This window comes from Drosophila navojoa, chromosome 5, assembly GCF_054131105.1.
Source record: "Drosophila navojoa isolate 15081-1374.11 chromosome 5, UAZ_NAV_1.0, whole genome shotgun sequence".
In the NCBI taxonomy this organism is placed as follows: domain Eukaryota; kingdom Metazoa; phylum Arthropoda; class Insecta; order Diptera; family Drosophilidae; genus Drosophila; species Drosophila navojoa.
The window spans coordinates 10,801,528-10,825,336 of NC_142893.1; the positions used below are offsets into that span (position 1 = coordinate 10,801,528).

The 23,809-nt window shown below is 44.5% G+C and overlaps 1 protein-coding gene across 3 annotated transcripts in view; it reads right to left on the reverse strand.

The window, feature by feature from the left end:
* The window catches only part of fra (neogenin protein frazzled), a 46,947-nt gene that overhangs the window by 1,931 nt on the left and 21,207 nt on the right, over window positions 1-23,809 (reverse strand). The window contains exons 2-6 of one of the 3 annotated variants that reach the window (XM_089260738.1): window positions 3,819-5,006; window positions 2,053-2,254; window positions 1,711-1,993; window positions 1,439-1,648; window positions 45-1,375 (exon numbers count right to left, since the gene is read on the reverse strand). In XM_089260738.1, the coding sequence (XP_089116864.1) occupies window positions 45-1,375; window positions 1,439-1,648; window positions 1,711-1,993; window positions 2,053-2,254; window positions 3,819-5,006 (3,214 nt within the window). Of the gene's footprint in view, window positions 1-44; window positions 1,376-1,438; window positions 1,649-1,710; window positions 1,994-2,052; window positions 2,711-3,818; window positions 5,007-23,809 lie in introns of all 3 variants that reach the window. The other 2 variants (XM_018103953.3, XM_018103951.3) reach the window with 2 other exon arrangements.

The following is a 23,809-nucleotide window of genomic DNA, read 5'->3' on the forward strand; positions in this document are numbered from 1 at the left end:
AAGTAATTAATTAGGGTTGAGAAATAGATATAAAGCTGTCTCACCTCTTCTTGGTGTGCTCTGGCGAGGATTGCGGCTTGCGCCGGCAGAAGAGCAGCAGACCCAAGAGCAAGAGGACGAGCACCAGAATAGTGCTGCCAATGATGATGTACAGCAGATTCTGATTGTCGATGCCCTTGGCAATGGTGTCCGCCTCCTGCATGATGACCGCTGCGCTGGTGGTGAATGCCGTTAGGGCCGAGAAGGGCGCATTGTTGCCGCCCTTGGTGGTGCGCGCCTGCACCTTGAAGTAGTAGGTGGTGTAGGGCTTCAGGTTGGGCAGCATGAGCATCGTCTCATCCCCAGCGAACGCCTCGATCGCCCAGTCCCGGTCCCGCTTCGTCGTGTCTGTCGTATAGTAGACATTGTAGCCAGTTATCTGGCCAACTGTGTGCTTGGGCGGCAGCCACTGTACGATCACATTGTGCGGATTCTGCTCGTCCAGCCGCACGCTGACCTCCCGCGGCGGCGTAACGGGCACATTCTGATAGGTGGTGTTCAGCACCGACATGGACCACGCCGACTCGCGCCGACCCTTCACCACCTTAACGGCGAACTCGTACTGCGTGTTCGGGCGCAGATCGTTGATCATGCAATTCAGATCTGTCGTGTTGTGGTAGCGATAGCGATTGGAGCCCGTGATGCCGTAGCTGACCGTGTAGTGGCGATTGTCGGTCACATGCTGGTTCTTGTTCAGCATCGTGTCGATCCAGTAGACGACGATCGACGAACTGGACATGGTAATGGCGCGAAGTCCAACTGGCACCTCCAGCGGCACTGGCACATCGAGCGGCTCCTCGTCGCGGGTCTTGATGTTGTCATAGATGGGCGGGCCGTCGCCCTTTATATTGCGTGCGCGCAGCGATACCACATACTCCATGTTCGACTCCAGATTCTTGAGCACATGATACCGTTCCGTTTCCTTCAGCTCAATGGTATTCTCATCGGGTATGCCACGGCCCCAGCCCAGCACATAGTTGCGTATTTTGATCTCCGGCTGCTGCGGCGGACCCCAGTGCAGTCCAATGTTATCGGCGCCTGGCTGTATATTGATCCAGACGGGCTTGCCCGGCACCTGTGTCTCATCCAGATCGTTCTCTAGCGTAGTCGCGCGATACCACTCGGTGAACGGGCCAGATCCATTGACAGTCATTGCCGCAATCTTCACTTGGTACTCGGCATTGCGATCCAGCGAGTTCAGCTCAAAGTAGCGTATATTGGCGGGCGTGCTCTTCGCCTGGGGCGCATCCTTCAGCTTGCGATAGCGTATCTTGTAGCCCGTTATCTGGCCATTGCAATCCTCCTCAGCGGGCGGCTCCCAGTGCACTGTGATGGACTGTGAATGGCAAAGCGAGAAATTAGTCTAGCTCTATGATGGAGAATTGCTAGAGTTACTTACGCTCGAGCTGGTCACCTCTAGGGTGACATTATTTGGCGGCTCCGAGGGCGTTGAGGAGAAGGTCTTCACCTTCAGCTCAGCGGAGGAGTCGCCCATGCCGTTGCGATTGAAGGGCACCACGCTGATCACATAGTCCGTATACGGACGCAGATCGGTGAGCAGCAGCTCCAGCGACATGCTGTCATTGTATCGATCCGCCCCGCTGTCGTTCTGCAAAGGATGCGAATGGTGAGTAGCTGGCAGACAGATGGTTAAGGACTCGGAGTGCTTACCTCGGAGTAGTAAACACGATATTTGAGTATCTCGCCGTTGGTCACGGTGGGCGGCTGCCAGTGCACGTAGATCTCCTTGTGGCTGCGCGCATAGGCGTCCACGTTGCGTGGCGGCCCGGCGATGTTCACCTCGGGCAGGGTGCTCGCCTCGAGGGGCAGCGAGGATTCACCGATGCCAAAGTTCGTGTTGGCCACAACACGGAACTGATAGGTGCGACCCGGCAGCAGGGATTGTATGCTCACCTGCTGATCCTCGTGCGACTGGGTGACGATCTTCTGCTCACTGTGAAAGGAATGAGTCGATGAGTGAGTAAACTCGTGTCTAATCCAATGCCGACTTACCGTTCGCTGTTGCTCACGCGATAGAAGACCGTGTAGGAGACCACCTCGTTGGCGTTCTGCAGCGGCTCCTGCCAGCTGAGCGTCACGAAGCGGGGCTTCACAATCTGGGCCACCAGGTTGCGCGGGGCACTCGGTAGGCGGGCCACTAGGCCGCTGCTCAGCGGTTTCACATCGCTTGGAATTTCCTCGCCTGCGCTTAAATCTGTTGAGGCAAAATTGGATGTGGGGGACATTTGTTGTTGTTGTTGTTGTGTTTGCTGTTGTTGTTGTTGTTGGTGCTTGTTCTTATGCTGCCAGGAGTTCAGTATTTTATCAGCACTCGCATCGTCATACTCATCGTCAAGGTCGTCGTCCGAGTCCCCGTTCTGTCGCCGCAGCGCACTGATCTCGCCCGCCCCGTAGTTGCGATCGTTGAGCGGCTGCTCGATGGGACGCGTAAATTTGCGCAACGGAATCTCAGCGGATTTCTCATCCGCATAGCTGTAATCGTCACTGTCCAAGTCTAAGTAACTGTTGCCACCTGCCTTTGTGCGCAGCTCAGCCGAGTTGAAAGGTCGTCGTCGTTTGTTGTTGTTGTTGTTGCTGTAGTTGTTGTTGTTGTCGGAACTGTGCAGGGATTTGGTTGTGTAGCCTTGATGTTTACGTTGTTTGATTTTGGCTTTGGATGGGCAGGAGTTTGGATGGGATAATGAGGGATTCGATAAACGGTTGATGGAAATAATGATGGGGAGTGGAAAAAAAGCAAGTGAATAAACAATAAGTTAATAAATTAATTAATAAAATCATAGGGAAATTAATTTAATTCGCTTTTTGGCTGCCCACGCGGGAGTTGGGATACGAAAAATCAAATATTACCTAGAGGAAATCTAAAATGTTATCCAAGGAATAGTAAACAGGAGATATGCAAGAGATAGAATAGATAGCTTCGTATTTGTACAGAGTTCTCAGTATCAAGTTCTTAAGATGGGAAGGAAGATATTAGCTTCTGATAAGAATATAAGTGGAATTCTAAGTGGACCAGTTCTAGTTATTTGAAAGAGTATGAAAGATTTGATCAAAGAAATTAATATTTAAGGAAGTTTAAAATGTATTCTATATAAAAATCGTTATAATATTTTGAATCTCACATTGTAAAGTCATAAAAGTCTAGAAAATTTACCTATAGCACTTTATGTAGTTGAAGTCTATTAAATAAACTTTAAGACTTTAATAAATATTGAGTCCATATAATGCAATTCTGATCCTTTACTTTACTTCATCTGAATGAACAAATATTCTGACATTTAAAAGTGACATTAAAACCTCAGATTTTACAGAAAATTTGATATATGATATTGATAATGCGCCAGAGCATCTTTTGATATCATAAAGGATCAAACTATAGACCAACTATATTACAAGGTAGCTACAAAGCCTTTATCATCTATCTCTAGAGGTTATATTTCAGGGCAAAAGCGAATTACTTGTTTAAATGAAGGTAACTTATATTTAGAAACAATACAAAACACATAGATACAAATAGATACGCACACACACATATATATATGTTATATTGATTATATACAAAACACATGAAATTATTTTACAAGAGCTGAGGGAATTCGAGGGAGCGGGGAGCGGGGAGCGGCGTTAATTTCGGTAAGTGTGTTTTATGATACAGTTAGAGGGCCGATTGCGTAAGCTGGAGCATAAAATACTGGACACCAAGCAAGTAGAGTCTACCACTACGTATGTATATACAATGGGGCTGGCAATGGGTCTCTTACCTCCTGGCGGCACCACACGCAGTCGAGCCGACGCCTGAACGGTGCCGGCGGGATTGGTGCCGACGCACTGGAACATGCCCGCATCGGAGTAGAGCAGTCCGCGAATGCGCAGATTGTGCCCGTTGACGAACTGCAGGTACTCGTTGGGCGTGATGAGGTCGCCGTTCTTTAGCCAGCGTATGGTCGGCTTGGGCTTGCCGTGGATGGCGCACTCCAGGTTGAGCACCTCCTTCTCGGAGGCGGTCTTGTCGCGTGGCGCCTGTATAAACTTCGGCGGCACCTGCACCTGCACCGTCGCCTGGGCGTCCAGGGAGTCCACCGTGTTGCTGGCCCGGCATTGATAGTTGCCCGAGTCGATGTCCTCGGCGCCGGATATCTGCAGGGAGCCGGTGCCGGTGATGGAGAAGCGCGAGTCCAGATGATTGAGATCGAGCTCCTCGCCGTTGCGTAGCCACTTGATCTGCGGCTTGGGCACTCCATTGGCCACACAGTCCAGTGTGACGGTTTCGCCCTCGCTGACCGTTTTGGGCGAGGGGCCCACTAGGAACGAAGGTGCTACCGCCTGCTCGGCGCCGGCCTCCACGGGCTTCTTGACGTTTAGGCTCATCTTGCTGCTCAGCCAGTAGCTAGTGCCCGAGGTCACGTTGCACTGATAGGCGCCGCGATCGTTGGCATTCACCTCGTCGATCTCCAGCGCTCCGTTCGGCAGCACCACCATGCGCAGCTTGTCCAGCGGCAGCGGCATGTCGTCCTTGTACCACTGCACCGTATGCTTCACGCCCGGCTGCCACACATACTCGCCCACAATGCAACGGAAGTACGCCGTCTGGCCCGGCAGCAGATACGTCTCGATGAATTCCTGATTCAGCTCCGGCTGACGCGCTACGGCCACCAGGGCCGGACGGCTGAGGACGCTGCCAATGCCATCGGCGCTCAGCAGGCACTGGTAGGCGCCCGTCAGGCCACGGTTCTCCTCCACGGAGCTGATGTAGAGCGAGCCGTTCTTCAGCTGAGTGCGAAACGTGTCGCCCACAACGCCCAGATCCTGGCCATCAGGTCCGCGCCAGCGTATGGTCGTTGGCGTGGGCGTGGCCTTGCCCTTGCTGGCCGCCTTGCCGGCGCACTGCAGCAGCACTGAGTGGCCCTCGGGCACGACAGAGTCCTGCGGCTCCAGCGTGAATGTGAGTGCTAAAAACAAAGCGAGAGAAAGAGTGTGTGAGAGAGAGAGAGGGAATAAGTGGATAAGTTGTTGTTGCTGTAAAAGTCACCACCATGTGACCTGGTTGGAGCACGCGCATCCACTTCACGCGGCCCAGTGGAGGAAGCGACACAAGCAGCTGCAATCTGTCAACTTGAATAATTAAAGCGACAAAAGCCTTGCCAACCACCGAACCTGCCCGCGCCCATGCCACCCACTCTTTGTTTTAGGAACGCCCTGAGGCTAGACAAATATTTGCATTTCCACTTTGACCTCACTCTCGCTTTGCCAGAGGGCGAGGGCGGGGGAGTGGGAGAGGAGCTGCTGCCAATGAATATCTAACATACTTTAATGACAACAAGCGCCCGGATCGAATACCAAGTCTAAGTCCCCCCCCAGGCATAGGTCGACTTAAGGACCCGCTAGGCTGTTGCCGCCAGCCCCAGTGGTGCTGCCCTTGGGGCCAACGAGATAAGCTCGACGCATTGTTTCAAATGTCAATTTATGTGGAGCTTAAGACCTGCTCAAGGGCTGCTAATGAAGGGAGTTGAAGCGGAATTTGCAGCTGAATTTATATGCGAATTTACAGTTTTAAGGGAAGAGAATCAATATTTTTTTCTCTTTTCTCTTGAGGAACTTATTTATATATAAATATATATCTCTTCTAAATTTCTCTCCTTTAATTAAAACACTTTCTCTCCAAGCAATCGCCCTGCATTTCGAGCTAGTTTCATTTTCAGTTTAGCCTTTTTCAAGCCAATTTGCGTTTGCCAGCTCCGATTGCGTTGAGCCTTGGCTGTTTTATTTAAGTAGCATTAATTAGGCATCAAGGAGTCGGCTGGGCAATGCGGCGTCTTTTATAATTTGCTAAAATTTATCCAGCTGTGCAAACGAGTGCCACAAACGCACATACTTCAAGCGCAGTTTGCAGCAGCAGGAGTTGGAGTAGTTAGCGAGGGAGTAGGAGTAGGAGTAGGAGTACGAGCTGCTGCAGGTGCAGCCGGGTGGGTTCACTTATTGCCGCACGCTGTGAGGCACTGCTACTGCCTCTGTTGCAAGTATGTTGACCGCACGTGAACTCCAACGGCACTTGGAACCTCTTGGACTGTTTTTTTTTTTTAGAATGTTCGCAATTTGCTCGCTTTGTTTTGCTTCCGCCTCGCCTCAGCTTCGGGCTCTGCGCTCTCGAAAGTTTTAAGCGACGAGTTTACGAGGCGTGTTGGCTCCCTGAGCTCATTGCCGGGGAATACCAAAATATGTATATGCCTCCACATAAACTGCAAAACAACTCAACTGTTTCCCTTCGTGCAGAACCTGAGAAGCTGACTTTGCCCATTGCCTCTCTGCACCTTGCCCCCTGCCCCCTGCCCCTTGTCCATTGATTGTGCAATTTATTTTCCGTTTCCTTCCAATTTCCAATTGGCATTTCTATTCCATTTGCGTCTGGATCATATGCTACTGCCACCGCTCTCGCTAGGAAGTCAAACATTTAAAGTTCCGACGTGCGGCTTTTATGGTTATTGCGCCGCGCTCTTGCCGACCCGCTCGAGCTCACATTTTGCGGCTTTACGTGAGCGCCGCGACTCATTGGCTGCCTGTCACATTTCACTCGATCCACGTAATACAATTCGCAGACATACGGCCCCTCCAATGCTCCCTATGCAAAATACCCTTAGTTAGCTTCATGTTGAAGTGCGGGGGTATATATATGGTGTGATGGAAATTTGTATAAGTGGAGTAACTTTCTCTTTTGTTGTGGAGGGCGTTTGAGTTTCTAGTGTAGAGATGATATAATATCTATAGAGATCTAAAGCGAGAGCTTCTCAGAGAGCTGTAGAGATGATATAATATCTATAGAGATCTAAAGCGAGAGCTTCTTGCATTTTTCATATTTGAATCAGAACCTCTTGTATTTAATTGAAGAACTCGAAGAGAAAACCTTATTTATTATCTATTATCGATAAATACACATGTATATGCATTTTTCTATTTGAAGAGCGTCTTACAATCATATGGTTACTGATATCACATTTAGTCTGTAATGGGAAACCCAAGTTTCTTTTCATTATTGACATCATTTAACATTATATTATAACATTATATTATATTATATTAATTATTCATATCATTTATGACCTTCCCTTTTTTTTACAGGGTATACCCATAGTCAGTCCCTACTGTTGCCACATTTTAAATAGGCTTTGTAGCAGGCTTTTAGGCGCTGCTGTCGCAAACTAAAGACTTTTAATGCTGCTGCGTTGCACAGAGACCCAACATAACTGTGGTCTAACCCTTATAAGCCACTTTTGCTCTCGCTCTGCAGAAACGTCCGTCTCTCTCTCTCTCTCTCTTTCGCTCTCCCTCTCTCTCTCCGTGTTTATTTTGATTCCGTCTGCAGCTGCATTTTGATTGACATTGGCTGTGTGCAGAAGTCTTATGTTTCTGGTATTGGATTTCATATCTTTATGAGTTTGTGAGCTCAGTTTTATGTGCTACCTGCACTTTGTGGCACGTCTCAATTGTGCGTCCCAGCGGGCCACGCCCGCATATGCCGAGCGAGCATTGGCATTCAAATGTGGAATTCTCAACAAAAATATGCCAATCTATAAAACATAATGGTGCTCTAAATCAAATAGAGACATTCACAATCAAACAAAATTCGTAAAACGGAGCGAGCGCCGCGGGTCGCGCGTTCAATTAAAACCATTTTTATTGCTCGAATTGATTTTTATTGTCTTTCGCTTATGTATGAATGCATTTCACATTTCTCAGATACAGCGACAGACCCAGAGAGTTACAGGCACATTTCGAAAGGCGAATCGAGGTTATCGCGACTGCAGCTACCGAAATTGTGTCAATTACTTGGGCTGCGTGAAAGGCTCTCTGTTATCAGAGTCGGGAATTTTCGGGGGGGGACCTATAAAAATCGAATCGAATCGAGGCAACAGCTGCCACGCAACCACGCCCACTTGCACTGGAAATTAATTATCATATTTCTCATTTGACAAAATAAGCAAGAAAAATCAAAAACCCATTTCATTAAATGCTAATTGGATATATATTTTTAAAACCAATAAACGTTGAGAGTAAAAGGGAGAGAGGTAGAGGGAGGGGGAGGCAGAGCGAGAGCCAAATGAAGTTGCAACCAGCTGAAAGTTCCACTCAGACTTCGGGCACATCATAATCACATTTCGTAAATTTCGTAAAATTTTGTATCGCCGCCATTAACAGGGCCTTTCACTTAGTTTTCCCTTCAGCCTACCCCCTCTCTCTCTCTCTCTCTCTCTCTCTCTCTCTCTCTGTCTGTCTGTCTGGTCGGGAAACCGCATTGGCGCCGTGGCATATGGAAACTTTGCCGGTTGTCGTTGGCAATTAAATGTGGCAAAAGCTGCTGCTGCTTCTGCTGCTGCTGCTGCTGCTGTTGGCTAATGCCACACGCCTCATCATCCTGTTGCAACTGTTGAGCCGTCTGTCTGCCTGTCTGTCTGGCTTCCTGTGCGGCTCTGCGGCCCTAACTAGTCTGGAGTTGCGTATAGAACTTCCTTGACAATGCCATTAGCTGTAATGCTTTAAGTTGACAGTTTTTATACGTCGCCTGTTGTTCCGCTTAGCATAAACCCTTGAAAGCCGCAAACTGCAAAGTTTACGCTAACTTTTGGATAGACTATCTAAAATTGTGAAAGGGATATTGCAGCAGGAATCTTGCAACAGCTCATTGGTAATGTTATTTTCTCTAATGATATTTTCTAAAGCTCCAAATGCAATGACTTCTCTATTTATATCTTATAATAATGAACCCCTTTCAAATTTTTGATTATATATGTAATATAATAAAAGAGCTGCCTCCTCTATGATTTCATATAGTACTTCGCATTTTAAATAAATTGTAGGTAATTTTCTGATCTACTTCATATTAAAAACTTCCCTTGATCCTTCCCGAAACTCTCCCACTTGTGCTTTAAATACCGTTAATAATATTTGAATGCACCTCAACTTGAAACTCCAGCGCATTTCCGCAGAAATTGCAAGTCGGAACAGGCCTATTGAATTTCGTATACAATTTATGCATTTTACCAAACTGTGGTTGGCCTTTGTTTCAGCGGAAACAAAACGCAAACAAAAACAGAACAAAACACACACAAAAAAAAAGGACGTACGTTGCATTACTTTTATTTTGCGGCTACCCCCGCTTCACCCTCACTCTCTCTCTCTCTCTCTTTCCATTACAGACCAGAATTTTTACGCTTGAAAAGATTTTTTGTGCATTTGTCGAAATGGAGGAGTAGGCTGTAAAATATGTAAATGTATAATGCATAATGGACTGCCCCAAGCCCAAATGTTTTTCCCTCTCCTCTCCCTCTCGCTTTCGGCAAATAGAAATGTTCACCATGTAAATCCCCAAGTAACTTTTGTATGCAAAGTCTTTAACGAAAACAACTGCTCCCTAATCCCATGCAGAGGCTAGACCTTGGCACAAACTCTCATATGACAAACAAATTTCACATTTTACACATTTTACACATTTTTCCCCTTCACATTTTCAGCCGCAATTGGGCTGAAAAAATATTTATTTTAATTAAGGAAATAAAAGTCCAGAAATTATTTGAATGTGAAAAATATGATAATATTATACAATAATACCCGTTTCTCCTCTGGCTTAATTGAGTTGTCTTCTACAACATCAACAATTGGCCAAACCTCGCTGGCTCTCTTTCTCTCTCTCTCTGTCCCTCTCTCCTCCCAAACTCCTCGCTCCGACCGACTTGAGTTTGCTTTAATTACGAGCTGTGCAGCCGTCCTCATTGAATCATTGAATTAAACAATTATAATTTAGACAGATTTGTGCGCTTATTTCCCTAGAAAAAAACTTTAAATTGAAGCCAAAAGAAATTGAAAAGCAACGAGCGAAAAAGGGAAAAAATATATATATAGAAATGCAAAGTAAAATATTTGATTACATATGTGTGTATGCGTGTGTGTGTCGACTTAATTGACTTTAATTGTTCGAATCGTCGCAGTTCAGGCAACTGCAACAACAACAACAACAACAACAACAAACACACAAAATGTGCGAGTCACGCACCACAGAAATTTACATAAGATTAAATAATTTTTGGATTCAGCGGGTCTCAGCAATGGAAATGCAAATGCAAGCCAAAGGAAAGGAAAGCACACACACACACACACACACACACACACGCACACACGATAAATGCCTCAGATGCTAGCAAGAAGCGAGGGCAGTTTAGATACTATGTTTTATATTATAGTATATCATATATGTATATAGAGCAGAGCATATTTTATTTAAGGATATTTTTTCCTCTACAATAAGTCTGCAAGGCACAAAAAAACCAGGAGTGTATGTGAGAGAGAGACAAATGACAAGTGGCTAAGCAGAGAGACACAGAAAAAGAAAGAGGTGGAAAAGCCAAGACAAAGACGAAAGTTGGCAGGCGAAAGACGGATGGACCCCAAGTGAGATGGTGGAGGCCAGAAAGAGAGAGAGAGAGACAGAGAGAAAGAGAGAGAGAGAGAGAGAGAGAGAGAGGGAGAGGGAGACAGAGAGAAAGAGAGAGAGAGAGAGAGAGAGAGAGGAACGAAGTGATATGGAAAAGCTAGACAGAGACGAAATGAAATTGTAGAAGCTAGAGCAGCAGAAATATGGGTGGAGCTGGCACCTAGGCTCTGCTAAGTGAATTCTACAGTAAACAATTCACTGCCAAATAAGTATTTCGGAAGGTTTTTGACACCATTTACACCATAATAAATAGTATTTACAAATATCATGACAATTGTTGTGAAAAAAAAAAAAAACAAAATTCGACTAGACTTTAAAGGATTTTCAATGTGCCCAACGCTAGACTATCAAATATTTAACTTTGGATTATCGACAGCTTCACGGAGTTGGGGGTTCTTTTTGGCTTCATATGTGTGTGTGTGTGAAAATAACTAAAGCACAGACAGTTGAACAATTCGCCATCAATATGTATGCATATGTATATGCACACACACACACATGTAAATGAACTCTCAGAGTCAGCGCCCCTTTGCACTGCATTCGGGAAAGCTAGCACATCAGTCAGCGCCATTGATGCAGTCGAAGAGTCAACTCTTGGCGCTGGTCTCGCTGGTCTGGGGTCTGGTTAAGGCACTGATAGACCGAGTAGTGTTCGTTGCATCCTAAGCTCCTGTCGCCTTCTTCTTCTTCTTCTTGTTGTTGTTCTTCTTCTTCGACTGTCGCAGCAGCATGAATATTTATGATTTTCCAATGAATTTGCATATTTTACGATTTTTCATTTGCAAGCGATAAAAAAAAACAAACAACAACAACAACAGCAGCGGCAACAACAACAACAGCGGCAAGTTGAGCAAATGCTGGACAGCTACAGCTCCATCCCATTGGCCATGTCCACAACCAGATCCACAGCTAACAAACTTCACTACGGCAAGCACAAAATATGCAAATGTTGATGTCAAGCAGCGACAGCAACAGCAACAACAACAACAACAGCAACAACAACAGCAAACGATAAAAAATTAGCAGTTCGTAAGAAAAACTGCTGTCAACTTTTTGTTATTTTCTTTTCATATTTGTTTTTCTAGCCAAAAAAAAAAAGAGTTGATGGCCAAAACGAGAAAATGGCCATCATTTAGTTTTTCCCCTTTTTAGCTACTGCAACTGGACGAGTTTGCGGTGCGCTTAAATCAATTGGCTAATTGCCAAGGCTGTTGGCTTATTACTTTAGCTGACCAGCCACGCCCAGCAAATGAGGGCAGCAGCTGGCAAAAAAATGAAAACCAATCAAATTTACATTTGGCCAAAAAGAGAAAATGGTCAAAATACTTGGCATTTTCGCTTCAAAAACACGCAACGAGCAGCTCCTGCAATTAGCCAAAATTGTATGCAACAAGAACAACTGCAACAACAACAACAACAACATTGGTAAATATTTAAAGAAGCAGCTTGACTAAAGCGCCTATCGCCTGGCAAACATCTCCAGCTGAGAGAAAAGGCCATTAGAGCGAGCTAATGGTAGCACCTTTTAAGGTTAAATTGGACAGGGAAACAGCAGCAGAGGCAAGGCATATACATACATATATATATAGCTAGTAGGCTATATAGACAAAGTCCAGCTGGTAGGCCAGATCCCGCTTATCGCCAGCCAAATTTATGCGCAGCAGCCGGCACTAAGGGTTCGAAATGTGCCAATAAGCTGAGCAAAGAAAACAAAGGAAACCAAAGGAAAAGACAAGAAAAGAAATGCGGGCCAAATGCTTAAAGCCAAGTCTTGGCCAAACTGAAAAAAACATCTACATAGTGCCTGGCTTGGCCTGGCCTGGCTCGGACTCAATTGCATTTGCATTTAGCCCGGTCGACGCTGTCTGCGCTCTATCGGAAAATGTGCATCGCACGCTCGCGCCAGAGTGCGACCCAGAGCCTTCGGCCCAAACGCGGATATGGCCACAATTGCAGTTGCCACAGTTGCAGTGGCAGCATCGATTTTCGGACTTGCGCTTGGGCTTGGGCTTGATATTCCATTTGGTTAGCCAAATGAAATGAGCTAAAGCTGGGCCAAACACCATCCACAAAAACAAAAGAAAAAACAAAACTGGCTGGCGGAAATGTCTGCCGACTGCATACGAAATAATCCACTCGACACCCCACCCCCACACGCCTTCTCCTGCTCCCTCTCCACCCGCCACTTGCAACTAGCAGCTTGCTGCGTGTGAATTCGATTCGTTGACTGCAAATGGTCAGCGACGTGTGAAACGCAGCCAAAGGCAGCTGCAAGGCAAATTTAAATTCAAATTGGAATTCAAATTCAAATTCAAATTGTGCATTGCCAAGTGCACAGAGGAAGCCAATTTTGCAGCTCTACTACTTATTTAATTAATGCGGGGCGAGGGAGTGCGACTATGTGTGTGTGTGTGTCTGTCTAGTTCTGCGACTTCATTGAACTTCGACTAATGTGTCTTGACTAAGCTGAACGTTTAATAAAATGTAAATGAATTAAAAGTCTCTGCATTGCATTGCGATTATCAAAGGCAGCATTTAATTAAAAAGTTTAGACAAAGAACGTTGAAGAATCTAGTGCAAAATAGAGCATAGAAACTAGAATAAATTAGTGTATTAGAGAAGGGATATCTATATACATATACGAAGGGATATTTATATACATATACACACATGTATGTACATGTGCCTGATGTGATTAAATGCATAGGATGCAAAGTGAAAATTCTTAGGATAGATGGGAAGTGTTTGCAGAGAATAAGAAACTATACAAAGGAGAGGAGGAGAGCGAGAGATAGAGAGATAGAGAAGAGGAGAGCGAGAGAGAGAGAGAGAGCGAGATAGAGAGAGTGAGTGACAGAGACACAAAAAAAAGAGAGAGAGTGTGGTGGAAAGAAAGAGAGACACAGAGAGAACTGTAGATAGATAGAGAACGAGAGATAAAGAAGAGGAGAGCGAGAGCGCGAGAGATAGATAGAGAGAGAGAGAGTGAGTGACAGAGACACAGAAAAACAGAAAAAGAGAGAGTGTGGTAGAAAGAAAGAGAGACACAGAGAGAACTGTATAAGCATGTTTATAGAGCTGCTCAATTAACACACACACATTATAAATTTCTATATGTATGCTATCATATATATACTTATGTCAAATATATATACACCCATCATTTAGACATCATTCCCTTGTTATGTTTCCGGTTGGCTGTTTATTTTAGTGCTAATAGCTGTCTGTCACCTTGCGCCGTCTGCTTTGATTAACACGCGGAGCGAACACTTTTGGCTTTAATGCGGCGCCTTGTTGAAGCCACAAAATGGCCAGAGGCAGAGAGCCGGAGACTGAGTAAAAAATAAAGCCGGCTGAAATGGCTGCTGCCGCTGGCGACAAAAATAACTAACAAACGACAGAGGGGAGAAGGGCGAGGGGAGACGAGAGAGGGAGCAGAGCAGAGCGGAGGCTGGGACAAGCTGCGTTTGGAGATTTAAACTGAAAAGGCGACAGGATAAGCGAAGCCGCATGAGGCCACAATACAAGCGGCTAGGCCACATGCCCCACCCTAACAAGCCACCCACCCATACATCCAGCCGTCCATCCATTCGCCTCTTCACTTGCGTCTGTCTGCGTTTGCCCTGGCGACACGAAATGCTGCACAAATATAATTATAAACGTCTGCCTACCATTAGATGGCCCAGACGCGGCTAGCTGCTCCACACATTTTTTCATGCTCGCCCACTTTGCGCTCGGTGGTGCGACAGGGTCTCGGGATTGTCGCATCAAGTGAAAACATCAATGGACATGAAACAGGGAACAGAGCGCACAGGCCAACTGACCAAAGGGCAAATCAGCTTTGTTCGTTTATGCGCTCCTCTTTGCGCTTCTCAGTTGCCATGACGTTGGCTGCACTTGGCATTTGGCATGTGGCATGTGGCATGTGGCATTTGCCAGCTTTAAAGTCCACTTTCAATTGATTTGATGGCATTTACTCCCTTCGCAACGGTAGCCAATCCCCATCTCTGTCTCCCTCTCTCTCTCCCTCTCCCCTTGCTAGCAGCTGGTTTCAATCAGCATCCATTGCTTTTATTACATTTCAATTATGCTAATTACAAGCAGCCATCAAACACCTAATGGCTCTTGGCCAGGATTTATGTGTACAGCCTGTGCCCCGCCCACTTTGACTTACCTCAGTTGTCTCTCTCACTCTCTCTCTCTCTCTGTCTATCTCCCTCTGTCTATCTCGCTGCCATTTCATTTTGTCATTGAGCAATTGCGGTTTGCAGCTAATTTATGAGCTCAGTGACTCATTTACCGAATTCCCCCTTTAGCTGCCTTTGACTCGGCTCAACTGCTTCAAAGTGTTCGGTTCAGTGAACGGCGAACACGGTGTTTGTATCCTGTCTACGCATAAATAAAGTGCGGCAGCAGTTTTTACCTACACTACCCATGAAAATGGCTGAGCGTGCCTCAAAGGAAATTCACAACTATCGATTGCAACTTTACCATTTTATAGTAGTTTTCCTTGAATTGTATAAATAGTCAGTTTGAACAGTCTATAGGGGGTTTCACCTCTTATGAATTCATGAGAATTGCATAGAAGGGCCAATCGTAATTGAATTTAAAGAGCGTTTTATGGGCCAGCGAAAGAACTTACAACGAAGTTTGAATCATATTTATAGGGGAAACTAACTTCATAGCTAATCTATCATTTTGTCTTTTATATTATAGCTATACATATACCTATACAGACTTGCTTACAAACTCAGCCGACAAACCTGATAGGAACTAAAAAGTATTTGCTGCTTGAGTTACTTTAACTACAACAAATTTCCTCCCGTTGTTTGGCAAAGGAAATATTGAGCTGGTCCATGAAATTGAGGCAAATGGCGCAAATGAAGTGCGGCTCTGCAGCAGGAGCAGAGCAGTCGAAAGCCTTTGTCCTCGACTACTGGCTACGAACTACGGACTCTGGCAATGACAATACAAAGTAAGCTCAAATTACGCAGCCATAACGAACAAAAGAGCTTGAGCCGAGGCGGGGTCGGGCCGGGGCGGAGTCGAGGGAGTAGCCGTATGAGTTGTAGTCGCAGTTGTAGTGGCTCTACGATAGTCATCTATGTATGGCACATAATTTGAGAGGTAACAAATTTTATTATGCACAGCGACAAGTTTATCGCCAAAAGATATGGGACTGCGGCTAGTGATGGTGTGTGAGAAAGGAAACAGCAGTTGGCATAATGCGAGGACGAGGAGGATTGGCGTTGGGACATGAGCATAAAGACATGCAGATACATGGAAACCGAACATAAAGCATGCACATACAATACACAGATATTCACGTATATATAGGGTATATATATATGTGGGTCTGGGGGTAGCTGAGGTCTCGGGAAGCGCCACTCAGTCGTCTGTCGGCCACATAAATAAAGGTGGTTAAGACCGAGGCTGTTATCATGTGGCAACTGGGCCTGCATACAAATTGAATGGAACGAGCCAGCCATTCTTGCAACTTCCAAGAAATGCGCAAAGATGACACAAAGCGACAGAGAGAGGGAGAGAGAGAGAGAGAGAGAGAGAGAGAGAAGCGAAGAAGAAGAAGCTGTTAATGCGGCAACAAAAGCCTTTCAATTGGACTGCCTGCCAGCGGATTGTCGTCTGTATTTGAGCCACTTAAATAGCTGCTGGCTAAGGTAATAAGAAGCGCAGCCAAAAGTGCAAGCAATAAACGCCCGCAACGCAATCAGCCAGCTGGCACAGAGTTGGCCAAGTTAGCAGCGACTTTTTGGCTAATTTAAAGCATCAACTTTATACATTCACTCAGCGTATAATGATTAAAGTTTTATCAGGCAGCCAGTAGCCAGGCAAGTGCCTCTGCTGCCACGCCCCATAGCTGCATTGTGTCTGCTGCACGTTGCACGTTGCACATTCAAAGGGAGTTCAGCTATGCGGCAGGCAGCTGCAAGGCATTTGCTCCACAGAATGTATTATTCATCATGTTGTTAGCTTTTGTAGCAAGAGTTCTCAGTGTGGGCGAGAGAGAGAGAGAGAGAGAGAGAGAGAGAGAGAGAGAGAGAGAGGGCGAGGGAGTTGCCTGGCCATATCCGTTAATCATTGCTGCATTGTCATCATCATTCGCAGTCCTCTGCTTCTCCGATTTGTATCAATAGACCTTGGAGCTTATTGGTTTTTCTTGTTGCTCGCTTGCGCTTTTGTTTTGCTTTGGCTCAAAAGAAAAACCCATTCATTGGTGTTAAGCCTTCAGTTTATGACGCGTCTGCTGCTGAGGAAATGCCATGAAAAACGAGAACTTCATACGTGCGTTTTGCCTGATGATGATGATGATGATGATGATGAAGGAGCTGCTGTTACTGATGCTCTGCGCAGATTGAATGGAAAATCGCCTAAAGAAATATTCTCAGCTCTCCATTATGCAAGAGACAAAAGCAGCTTTGCCGCCTGACAGCACTTTCAGATTACCTAAGCGGCATTTAAATACCCTTAACGGGTAAACTTCACGTGTGATGGATAGCTGATGTGGGAACTACGCTGGGACTGTGTACAATCAAACATATTGAAGGGTAAATGTAATGTAATGCTAAATAACTTGTGATTGATAACATGTAAAATGTTATTACAGTTCTTAAGACATGTGAGAATCAATAGAAGAAGTTCTCTTATAAGAACTTTCTCTTCAATAAGTAAATCGATGCAGTAGAGATTCTTAATCGTAGGATTCGCCCAGAATTTAGAGTTGATGAGATAAAGACAGAATATGATATAAATATCTAATAGCTATACTGATATTTCCTACACTGAGCTACAGATATTCTACATAACCATATATACTCCATAAGTAATTCATATACATCTAAAGAGCAAACACTCATCGACTTCACACTGATTGAATTTCCATCCATCGTCTCAGTTTTCAATTAAGCAGAGTTGCAAAGTTGACCGATTTACTCATTCATTTTCCGGCTGACTTATCAGCATCTGAAGAGCCGCGTCGCTTGCATCTTACCTGCAATTGTGAAAGAAAGAAACGTAAGACAACAGAGTTTTAGACATTTTGTAAAGTTGTCAGATAATATTTTGTGAAACATATGAGTTACTGTTCCCTCCCACTCCCCGCCTGCCCACCGTTTGTGTGGCTGCCCCACATAAATCAGTTACATGGAAATCGAGGCAAGTTATCGATTACAAAAATTTGATAAGATATACGACCCATTCCCCATCAGGGGCCGCCATAATAGTTAACTATGATAACATTATCGAAATGTGTCGAAAGCTGCTCCAAGTTGTAAATCAATTTCATGGCAGACCTTATTTTTTATATGGATATATACATATGGATAGACTGTCGCTGACCAAAGGGTCGGTCATTTGGTCAGGCTTAACGTAATTATGTGCAGATAGGAAAAGCCTTGTGTGGAATTTTCAGTCCATGGGCACTTAAGCCGCTTTCGAGCGTTCATTAAATGTGTCTCTGTGTAAGTGTGTGCATCTGAGTGTATGTGTGCGTGTGTGTTTGTAGCTGTGCGTGATGTATTAATTAACAATTGGTAAAGAATAAGATGTGAACTAGTCGAATGAGGAATGCTCTTATAGATGGTTGAGGGTTTGCTTTGTGAGCTCTATACTAACTACTACTATTTATCTAATATATAATGTATAGTCCAACTAGACCAAGGCTCAACTAGTTAGTTATACATATATTTTACTATAGTGAATCAAAAAATTTGGGATTTGAGTTTAAAGATAAGAGATGAGTAGATATCAAAAGAGTTTTTTAGATTCATATATTTATATTCGTATATTTATATTCATATATTTATAATCACATATCATATCATTTCTGCCCGCAAGTGTAATCTATATTCGATTTAAGTTTTTCCCAAACAACTTTCTTTTCATTTCACTGTGTAACAAATGCCATTAGCTGCCCGCTGCTGCCCGTTTGGAGCTCCCTTGGGTAGACTTAGGGTATAATCACGACGTCCATTGGCGGTGGCCAAAGTGCCAGCTGGTCAGTGTCGGCGTCAATGAGGCGCGCCGTGCCGCATATCGGACGATAGCATTAGGAGGAAGGGGTTAAATGGGCACGTGTGCCATGATGAGTATCTGTGTGTGTGTGTGAGTGCGTGTGTGTGTGTGGCATTTAGTTTCTCGAGCATAAAGCGCTGTCAACGCCTCATGCTGTGCGGCATGCAATGCATTTCAGTGGATGGCAGCCTAGTTAGTTAGGCTAACTAACCAATCGATTAAACCGACTGACAGTCTAATGAGCGACTCGCCTGTGTGCGTGGGCGTGGCAGGCCTTTGACTGTGATAGAGTGCAGCACTCTCTGTCTCTCTCTCGCTCTCTCTATTCCAATTGGAATTCACTTTAACTTTAATTTGACACAATCCTCTATGCACCTGCGGCTGCGACCACGCCCACGCCCATGCCCACTCTCCTGGCTACTGGCGCCCGACAGAGTTCAATGTTTGCTTAACGTCTTTTTCTTCTATGAATATATACATATTTCTTTTTTTTTTCCCCCTCCCGCTAACTGTCCGCTGCAAATGACTTTGGCCACATGCTGCTGCCGCTGTTGCTGCTGCTGCAAATGCTTTTCCGCTTTTCCGCTTCTGCACGCTGTCTGCGCATTGTCCTTTTGGCATCCTGTGACGCCGCTTGTTGCACAGCGCAACTTTTACATTATGAAATTGTAAATGTTGCCATATACACCAAAAACCGGGGGAGCGTCTAGCTGCTACACTAGATAACAAAGCGCAGTGCTGGAAAACTCTTAAAGCAGCTGCTGCTGCTGTCTTTATATATATGTTGCAAAGACTTTTCTGCTCTCAGCTCTTGCTGCACAGTGTCTATTGTCATGCACTTGTCGCCTTGTGCGAGTCTGCAAAAACGGTTTTAGAGAACGCCTCACAGACGCCAGCCAGCTAAACTTTTCACTGTCCATCCTCCATCTCCTCCTCCCCCCTGCATTCCACCCACACGAAAAGCCAGCCCCACATAAGGAAAAGCAATTTAACGCTCGACTTTCGTTTGGTTCGCTGTTTTCCTTTTACTTTTGTTTTCTGATTGCATTTCTCTGAGGGGCATGAGGAATTAATTCTCTTATCAAGGCAGTTGACTTCTTCCTCTTCCACTGTTGATTATTATTATTATTCAGCTATGCTCTTCCCAGATTTTAGCCAACGCAGCAAAGCAAAAAGTTTTTTGTTCCCAACTGAAAGATTCCCATTTACATTAGCTGAAGCTCCGCCTCGGGGGCGAGGCCACAGTTCGATTATCTTGTCGAGAATGCTGTGACGCTTTCAACTATCCGCCAATTATTTTGAATTTCCATGGCTAGCTCTATTAATTTCATGCGATTGAATTAAGATGGGATCTCTGAATGTAGCACAAGAGCTCGAAGGCAAAAGCAAAGTCAAAGTCGAAGAAAAAGATTTTTGTTCTATTTCTATTCGCTTGCTCTTGAAACTTATCTACAAATATTTATACTGTCCTATTCTCCAATTATTTCATCTTCACCTTCATCCAAGTTTTCATATTCGGCAACAATCCCAAAGTAGATGAGGCAGGTAACTGCACAGTGGGCTGAAAGTAAATGCAATCAACACACGTAATGCTCGGCACATTGAGCCGAACGACATAGGTCAGTTTGAGGGGTGGTTCTCCATTTGGGTTTGGGGTTGTTTTTCTGGAATGTGAGAACCGAAATTGAGTTCTATTGATTTTATTGAATTTGTGAATGATCTGATGAGATTTGAGCAGTCCAATCGAGCAACCCCTCTGCTACCCGGACTCCGGTCAGGTGGTTGGCTACTGGGCCGCGTGTCAGACCCGTGCATGGCATTAGAAATTTATGAATGGGGTGGTAAGGCATCGTAAGCATCCCCCTTTCTTTGTTTTACGACTGTCAGACTGCCAGACTGCATTTCCTTCGTATGTCACTTGGTTATCCCCGGCTGTAAAAATATAGATTTTCCGCTGCATTCGCCGGCTTTACGATACGCCTTAAAAAATCATATTTCTAGAACTAATGGCCAGTTGTTAAAGTTTCAAATTGATCTATGCATTTCACAGTTGGCTGCGACTGCACTTCGGCTCCTACGTTCCCCTCCTCTCTGCCTCTCTCACGATCTATGCATTCGTTTGATGTTCAGCTATAGGTGCTCCCCTCTCTCCGCTCTCTCCACTCCGAGCCGTTTGATATGCGGCCTTTGCCTATGTCAAAGAGCGCGCCGGAATATATAAATTTATGATTTATCGAAAGCATATGTGCCTCTTCAGCTTCAGAGCTGCTTCGCCCCGCACCGCTTCCTCTTCTAGCTTCGCTGGTGCCGTGCCCACAGGAAGTCGCCAGAGCTTACCACAGTCTCTAGTTTGGCTGCAATTATTATTGTTGTTGTTGCTTTGCTACTTGTCTCTACTTCAATGTGGCATTCGCTCAATTTTCCATAGAATTGCCTTTCATAGTTTCCATTTTTATTGCCAATTGTGGCTTTATTACAAATAATCGTTTTCGATATGTCTGGCCAGCACTTAAAAGAAGTGCAGACTTTTGACTAATACAGATAATAATAGCTCTTCAATTTGTTCTTTGAATTAGGACAATTTTGATATACAAAATTGAGATTTTTGGAATTTGCTTATCGAATTAATTTATAATAGTTTCATTGATTTTTTAAGCTTCATAAAAGAAAATATTTATAAGAATTTTATAGTTTTCTGGCTCTGCGCCTAAAAATAATCTAATTAATTTCTTTTTTATGTTAAATTCCACAAATATTTCATTGATTTATACAGTCTCATAATAGAGCTGTAAAACCTATGTCTAAATATATATTTTTAAAATATTTTTCTACTTCTCAGCTCTACTGCTATCAACTGCATATCGAATTTCTATGGATTAACTGAATCGACTGCCTTTCAGAGATGGCTGCTGCTAATCCCACAATATCTACCTGCACGAATTGCTTTTAGGCATTGTCTACTGTAGACTTTGTTCCAAATTGTTTCTATCCGTAATGGCATATGACATTGAATACAAAAGCCGAGCCATACAGCACACAGCGCACATAGAGCACATAAAACACCCCCGACGAATCGGATCAGCTCGACAGATGTTTCATTCTTATTTTGCCCAGCTGTTTGCCATATTCCCTAATCAGTCCTTGGGGGCAGCTCCTAGGCATCAATTTCTCAAATCAAACCCAGAAGAGAACAGAAGAGAAGTGAAGACAAAAACATACTTTGAATTTATGACCTTAAAGCGCATCAGTTTCCGCACAGAGGCATATGCAACATTCTGTGGCAAGTCGAAAAGTTGTCTATAACTCGATTAGTAACTATGTCAAACTGGGGCAACAACACCAGACACAGACAATGCGATGTAGAAGAAACAGCAGACGTTCATCATAGGCTGCATGCGAAGCCTAGAGAATGGGACAGCAAATACTTGAGAAGCACTCAAAATATTATCACAGCCAGAGCGCCACGGGTGTGTTATATATACATATGTGTGTGCGTGTGTGTTTGTATCTATATATGGGAATTATAATTTAACAGCATTAAAACAAATTAAAGCACCCAAGCGGAAGTTACAACAACAGCGAAAAGAACAAGAGCAACATTTGTGAAGAAGTCTCGAGATTTTCTCGTTCTATAAATAGATGCGAAAATTTTTCGAAATGAAAAAAAAAAATTGATGGCAACTTTCTCAGCTCTGGCTCACTGTGAATTATTGTTAAGGTTAAGTGCCGCTGACAGATTTTGACACATGATGCGGCAGCAACTGACAGAGAACTGGCGAGAGAGAGAGAGAGAGAGAGAGAGAGAGGCAGAAAGGGAGAGAGTATGTTGGATAGAGAAAGCAATAGCAAGTGCAGCATATTTCATAATACTCTAAAGCAGGGCATTTGGATGTAATTATTAAATGTGGAACGATGATGGAAAAAGAGAGAGAGAGAGAGGTAGATAGCGAGAGAGAGAGAAGTAACGAGGGTGAGAGAGAGAGAGAGATAGAGAGTGAAGTAGTGATAGAGAAGCCGATATCAAGAGAGAGGGAGAGTGATAACGAGAGACTGATGTAGCGAGGGAGTGAGAGACAGAGAATTAGAAAGAGAAGTATCGACAGAGAAAGCAATAGCAACTGCAGCATATTGCAGGGCATTTGTGTGCAGCTATTATATTTAACAAAATTCCAATTAGAGAATTGAATATTCCTTGCTCTAACTGTTCCGCCCCTTTCCCGGCTTTCATTCATTATTAGTTTCTGTTGATCGATCTAATGTAAAATTGCAAAGGCAAAATTACTCTCGAATCGAATGAAGTTTTTAGTCCTTTACTAATGAGCAAATGTTGTTGTTGTTGTTGTTGTTTAGAACTAGTCTCGTTTAGTGCTTGGCCAACAACAGCTGCAGTCCATGCAAAGTTTTTCCCAACATTGTTGTTGCAATGTGGCTCGCTGAGTCTGCCCAACAAATTAATTACGTATTATGTCTGTCCATACTCCATGCCGCCCACACACTCTCACACTCACACACCCAGCATAGAGCTCGGCCGTTATCCATAGACAAATGGCTTTACTGTATTCGCTCGCTTTCAGTTCGGGTTACGTGTGGTGCGAGCTCAAAATGCCTCGATTGGAGTTAGGGCTCTAAAGGGGCTATTAAATACCGTATATTACAGTGTCTAACGAATACCGTGACTGTTTCCTTCTTCATTGTAATTCCTTCAATTGAAATTAATGTTTTATGGTTTCATGACGACGACCACACACACGCACACAAGCACACACACATATAAATACACAGACGGACAGAGCCGAACTTCTGTCAGCTGTTGAGCATTAACGTGCCGTTACTTTTCATTTAACTTCTATTCAGTATACCCTGTAACTATTCTCAGAGAATTAGGGAGCATGTTTTATAACGAACTTTGAAATAGTTTTCTTTTATTAGAATTTTTTTACTTGGTGGAAGAGCAAGCCCTCAAGCAGAACTTTAGTTTCTGACAGCAAACTTTTTATTACCTTTAATACTTTTGGGCATGTTCGCTTGGCTATCCCTTTTTTATGCATGCTGCTCCTTAGGTCATTTCTATTGCCAGTCTGGCCACAATGAAAATGAAAATGAAAACTGGAAAACTGTAAAAGTGTAACTGTAGCTGAATGGCTAGCAGGAAACGCGTTATTCAACTGACCCATCCTGCCTGTCCCTCTTGTCCCTTCCTGTCTGTCCCTCTGGCTCTTCGCCTCGTCTCCGTCTCCGTCT